Below are 6,789 nucleotides of genomic sequence, written 5' to 3' on the forward strand. Positions count from 1 at the left end.
AAACCGGGTCCATGCTTAAAACCTAGTATTTTTTATATAGATAGGAATCAGTCGGGACTTAACTAGTTCCAGGATAATACGGGTCCCAACCCAATTTTTGCATAAAACCCTCATGTATATATTTTTCTCATATTTTTTTTTTAATCTTATCTAAATCCACACCTCATAAATCCCTATTTTAATATTTATTTTATTTCATTTAGTTTTAAATATTTTTTGGATCACAGATTCAAACCGATCTAGACCCAACCTAAATCGTAGATCCAATGATCCAACACATGTCTTCATTTCTGTAAAGGAAGGAGTGAAATTTGAGCTCGTGTCGTTGGCCTAATAAACTTAGAAGTAGAGCCTTCTTCATCCTACGAGAGGAGGCACACCCATCCCGTCATCAGAAGGGAAGGCAAGAAAACAAAGCAACAAATACAAAGGAAAAATCCAAATATTACTTTAGAAAAGTATATAAAGTGACTATTTATTTTTAGAATAAGGTGGTAATTATCAAGATTGTCCGTCAAGTTTTAAATGAGGTAATGATCAATATTGTCCGTCAAGTTTTGAATCGGATTGTTGTTCGTATTATCATTGACTAGAAACAAATCTAGAAACAAAGTTAAAAAAAAATGTCTCATGCTCTGTGACATACCCCAAGTCGTCGAATTTAACATTTAAGAGTGAGACATACCTCAAGCTATCCAATTTAACATCTAAGGACATGACATACCTCAAGCCATCCAATTTAACATCAAAAGGCGTAACATACCCCATGCCATCAAATTTAACATCTAAAGGCTAGGAGTTAAAAGTTTTCCCAATCCACAAGGCCATAAGAGGAAGAATGGATTATAGAAGACCAAACCAAGGAGAGGGAGAGAGAGAGAGAGATTTGGCTAATGGTATCTTAGAAAGCTGAATGATATCCATTTATCCAAATCTTCAAATAAAAAAATCAAAATAATTTAATTATTTGAGAGAGTAGGATGATGCCCATTACCAAATCCTCTAATCATCATCATGATAGTTTTTTCTCAATTAATTGGGATCAGCTCAAGATTCATGATGAGTTTTGACAAAATTTTATATTGGTTGTCTACCTAAATGCAACCCAACCCTTTTACCTAGGCATGAGACGGGTTAAGGGAAAGTTTAAGTTCCTCACCCTTCATAGACCATTTCCAAATATTCTAGTAAAAAAATTAAATAGCTTACTTCTCAGTTCTTTTATGTTAGGTAAATCTAGACATGGAGTCTCTTATATTAAAAAAGACGAATTAATTGGCCCTACCATGTCAAGCATTGGGAGCAGAAGACACAAAAAATAACTTGTCCATGAATCTTCAAATTATTCCATCCATTAAAAAACTATAAGCAAGATATACCAAAAGAAGTTAATTATATTTATCAGAATTTAACCCATCAATTATCTAACATCATATCTTGATTAACTGGACCTAACAATCCTCTTACATGGCAAGAGACTATACTCAATAGGCAAAAATTCATCAATTTCTGTCACTGGGCAACCAGGCTCAACCTCCATAAACCTTCCACTTTTGACATAATAAAAATATAGGTCCTTTTTATCTTTCTCTATAAACATGATTTCTTCTAGTAAACCCAAGCAGTGCCAATTGGATGCCACTGCAATTGTTTCCAAGTTTACTACATATTTTCTAAACCAATCCCTTTTGACAAAATCTCTTAAAACCCACACCTCAAACTGAATATCCAAGTCATAAACTACGCATAGATTTCCTTCACTCTCTGCAATACGAGAGGCCCACTCTAGTCGTGGGCCGATTATCTCGCCGAAGCCAGTGCCATCTATATGTAGTGCCAATATGTAGGGACTGCCATTCTCATCCTCATCTTCATCTTCATCTTCATCCTCATCCTCAATGTTAATATGAACTATCCAATGGAATACTCCATTAACTAATACACTAGAACTCGTGTCCAATTCGTAACCATGATGTAGATGTACAATTCTAATTAATCTCCACATCCAAGAATGTGAATTGAAGACCTCACATTTCAAAATCGAATCCGAATGCTCATAATTGGAGAGGCGCACTACTGGGTAATCGTAAGGCTCAGAAGTTTGAGCAACCATCGCTATGCAACAAGTTCCAATGTCCGAGTTGGCTCTTGGGAGCTCAATGAACTCTCTCGTTGTGGGATTGCAAACGAAGAACAGTCCCACTTGTGCCCAGCTTTCGCAACACAGGAGGCCAGCGGAGGCGGAATGGACTATCGTCTCGCCTAATTGGATGTCCCAGTGTTGTATAAATACTTGAAAGAATTGATCTTCGCGAGCAACTAAACAACGATGACATGAAGGGTTTATGAGTTGTTGCAGCAAAAAGGAATTCTTCAATCTGTGTCTGACTCTGCCTCTGACATTGTATTGTTGAATGAAATTCGAGTGCACGGTGATGTTGCGCCAAGACTTGCATACACACCTAACTCGCAGAAGAGACTTAACTGGCAAGTTGATCAATATCTTACCAATGATGTGATCTGGTAGATAATGCACAATGTCGCTCTCTTCAATATCATGATCTATGCCATTGATGGGCGACATGTTTGCCGAACTTGCATGGAGTTTTAGGGAGAAAAATGTGACAATAAGACGGAAAAGAGCCGGCAACAATTCTTAAAGGATAAGAATGAAAGAAATAGGGTTAGAACATAGTTTCGTGAAGAAGTAACATCACGAGTCACAACTAGAATGAGATTGTACTTTGTAAGACTATACAAATATACAGACCATTGCATTTAGACCTAGCAAGTCCGTAGCGATGGCGAAACACTGTAGCACTTCGTCTATAGGTATTTTTTAGGCTTCTCCATATATATATATATATATATATATATATATATATATATATATATATATATATATATATATATATATATATATATATATGGAAGATACTACAAAACGTCTATAGGCAAAAATGAACAGTGATTTCGCTTACTCTCATCACCGTTCAAAGTTCATCGCATGGTCACAATTGTCGGATAATATTTTATTTTCTATTTTTTATTTACAAATCGGAATGACCATAAATTTAGAGCGTGTGTTCCTAAAAAATAGACGAATCTATGAAAAATATCAAAAAAATATTTTACATGAAAAATATTGACCAAAATACCCCTAAAATATTTTGGAGACATTTTGGCATTGCTTTTATATTTTTATTAGGTGCGCCTCACTAAGATGTACACATACTTCAAATTTCAAGTCATTTCGATTTTTAGAAAAAAAAAAATGAAAAGAAAAATACTACCGGACAATCGTGACCGTACGATGAACTTTGGACGATGATGAGAGTAGGCAAAATCACTGTTCATTTTCACCTATAGGTGTTGGGAAGACTTTTCCTATATATATATATATATATATATAAGCAATGATTCAATGCAACAATACTTCTATAAAACCATCTTTGTGGTATTTGTGTGACCTCATATTTTGTACACACACTCTCTTCATCTCAATAATCAATCCCCCCAATAAAAAGTTCAATTTGAACCCTAGATATAGTCAAAATGTGTCCCCTCCAAATAAATTGGAAATGAAAAAATCATTCTAAAGCCCATTTCTAAGTATCTTACCAAAATGAACGGCCTATGTTAATTGGGCTAAAAAACACTTTCTAGGTTGTGTTTTCAATTTTTTTATTTTTTGTGATTATTCATTAGAATGAAAAGAGTGTATAAATCAAAATTTGGATCAAACAAATGGCCATAAGATGGTTTTTAAGATTGTTGCATCATACTACTATACAACGGTGTCATGAAATCAATGCACTTCAAAATTTGGATCAAACAAATAGTCAAAAGATGGTTTTTTAAATGTTGTTGCATCATATTACTATACAACGGTTATATATATATATATATATATATATGGGAAAATCTTACAAAGCTGGCCAGCTATAATGAATAGTATATAAATGGAATAGAAACCGTTATCTCTTTATCATGCGGTTCAAAATGCACATCACTATTTTAATTTTAATTTTTTTTAATATAAATCTGATTAATATGAAATTTTGGGTGTATATACCTAACACTATTGCACACCATATTAAAATCTAAAAACAATATTTTCAATAATTTAAAACGACCAAAATACCCCCATCATTTTTCAGGGGTATTTCGATCATTTTATATTTTGGAAAATATTTTTTATATATTGGTGCGCCCTATTTTTAGTACACATGTCTAAAATTTCATTATTATCCGATTTATAAAAAAATAATTAAAATTAAAATAATAATATGCATTCTAAACCGCATGATGAAAATCTGACGGCTCTCATTCCACCTATATTGCTATTCATTATAGTTGGCCAGCTATTATTAGCTTTTTCTATATATATATGGGTTATATATATGATTTGGTTTTTAAAACTGAAGAATTAAAAAATTTTGGTTTTTCAAAAACCAAATATGGGCAATTTTATCTTTTTTTTAAAAAAAGTGTTATGAAGTTGAAGAAACAAACATCGACATAATAACAAATATTTTTGTAATAACAAAAAATATAAGGGATATTTAGGTAATTTTTCCTAGTTTAAATGAAAAATGAAGTTTCTATAAAGCCTAGGTTTTATGAAAACAAAATGCCTCACGTCAAATTCTTGTCCGAATAGCACTTTCGGCAACATGATGGCTATAAACTCAATTTGCAACACCAACAATAAATTTTGAAACTCAAAAAAATGTATCAACATTTATTTGTAGGGCAAAATGGACAGTATAAATAATTTAGTATAATATACAATATTTTTAGAGCTTGAAATCCAAATTCTTTAACAACCATAATATTTAAGCCAAGATGGTCAATGTAAGTCTTTTTCAATCCCAATTTTTCAGGACCATAATATTCAAGCCAAGATGATCGATGTAACTCTTTTCCAATGCTAATTTTTCACAATCATAATATTCAAGGCGAGATGATCGATGTAACTCTTTTTCGATCCTAATTTTGTTACAACCATAATACTCAAGCCAAGATGATCGATATAACAGGTTTTTCAATACTTGAATTGCAATTTTCGATGAGTTACAAGTGAGGATTTATTTACTTTGATAGGGCTGCAGCCTATCTAAACATTTTCCTTAAAAGAAATTCCTTTCTAGATAAGTTTTGAAGGTTAAATATATAATACAATTTATTGCAATTTAGCTTTTCACGATAAGCACATCAATCATAGAGATAAATACATGGACTTTCTAATCAAATTTGCTTCTAAAACATGGAATTATTATCACAATAACTATTTCACTTTCAAATGTCTTTCTCTCAGTTGTGTGCCTGAGCGTCCATGGGTTTGAATGATTAACTGTGGTAAAGGGTATTATGGTGTGTCATCTTTAAAGATTAAAATGAGAACATGACTCATCTGTATGGTATTTTTAATTTGAAGATACCTACGTTTGACATTAAGGAATCTTTTAGAAAATTATTTATCTTAGTAAACTCATAAATTAGACCAATGTAATGCTTTTAACCAACTATAAACATCAAAATTGGAGATTCTAGATTATTTTCCTTTTAAGAAATATAAAAAAAAACTTATTATTACACAACAAAATAAGTAAGGTAAGTTATCTTATTAATATTGATTTTCATTATTTCCATTTTCAATAAAATTATAGATTATGTCTTTCTTTTTTTAATTTTCTTATCAAATTTAGTAGTATAAATGAATTGCTCTCTCCCTTATGCAAAAGATGCCAGTTGGATTATATGTGTTGCATGCACAAATGAAATAAGCGATCTTTTAAATAGTATATATCACATCCCTTGAAAAGAATTAATACATATTTGTAAATTTGCAAGGTATTTAAGTTCTAGAGTAAGTTCCAAAATTTAAAAAATAATAATAATAATTGGGGTGATGCAGCAAGGCTAAGTAAAGCAAAACCGAAAAGAAAAATATGTAAAAAATAAAATATGCATATTTCAGTAATCTAAATAATAAAAATTCATCAAACTAAACATCAACACAAATAAGTTTTGAATTCATGGAAATTTTGAGATTCAAGAGATGATTTTTGTGAAAGTAGCCAAAAATTCCTCTACGCAATATTGCAGCATACACGATATAAAAAATAGCAAAGAAGCACAATTCAATAATCTCTGATGGAAGTGATTCAACATAATGTATCTAAAAACCCAAAAAAAGGAAAAAAAGGGTAAAACAAACATACGGTAGTATTGCTTTGCCTTTCCAAGGCAAGATGAGAAAGAGCAGTTCACTGTAATTTCGTTTTCTTCACCCCCGTAGGAAACATAAGAGAAAGAGGAGTCACATGAGGAGAGGATAAGAGAGGTAGTATTCTTTGATGAGATACAGCAATATGAGTTTATTGTGATTCCGTTTTCTCACCTAAAGTCGTTTTCTTCACCTAAAGTGAGAAAGAGGACCCAAAGAAACATAAGAGAAAGAGGAGGACCCAAAGAGAATGAGGAGTCACGTTATCGACCACTTAAACTTTGCCAAAGAGGAAAGCATGTGATAAGTGTAGTTTTAGATGATAAACTTACCACCATTGATTTTGTAGCCTTTACCAAATCTAAGTGTAATTAATTATAATTCTATTTGTAGTTGATATAAAGAATATAATTTATATTATAAATAAATTTATAATTTTTATTATAGTAATTTATTATGTATAATTATATGTTTATAATTATTTAAATATATTTGATAAATTATGATATATTCACAATTAATTGTAATTTCAATATTGAAAATAGATGTAATAACTG

General features: G+C 31.4%; 1 protein-coding gene across 1 annotated transcript; it reads right to left on the reverse strand.

The window, feature by feature from the left end:
* Positions 1-1,376: 1,376 nt before the first annotated feature.
* On the reverse strand, positions 1,377-6,425 carry LOC18448138 (F-box protein At5g49610). The gene is made up of 2 exons (XM_088853850.1): positions 6,228-6,425; positions 1,377-2,655 (listed from the first exon to the last, which is right to left on the reverse strand). Exon 2 carries the CDS (start codon positions 2,582-2,584, stop codon positions 1,442-1,444), a length of 1,143 nt encoding a protein of 380 aa, XP_088709976.1. The 5' UTR covers positions 2,585-2,655; positions 6,228-6,425; the 3' UTR covers positions 1,377-1,441.
* Between the last annotated feature and the right edge of the window lie 364 nt (positions 6,426-6,789).

This window comes from Amborella trichopoda, chromosome 12, assembly GCF_054954075.1.
Source record: "Amborella trichopoda isolate Santa Cruz 75 chromosome 12, AtrichopodaSantaCruz75HAP2 v2.0, whole genome shotgun sequence".
In the NCBI taxonomy this organism is placed as follows: Eukaryota; Viridiplantae; Streptophyta; class Magnoliopsida; order Amborellales; family Amborellaceae; genus Amborella; species Amborella trichopoda.

Coding starts and splice junctions, on each gene's coding strand:
- LOC18448138 (XM_088853850.1), bottom strand. CDS start 2,584: ATGTCGCCCATCAATGGCATAGATCATGATATTGAAGAGAGCGACATT.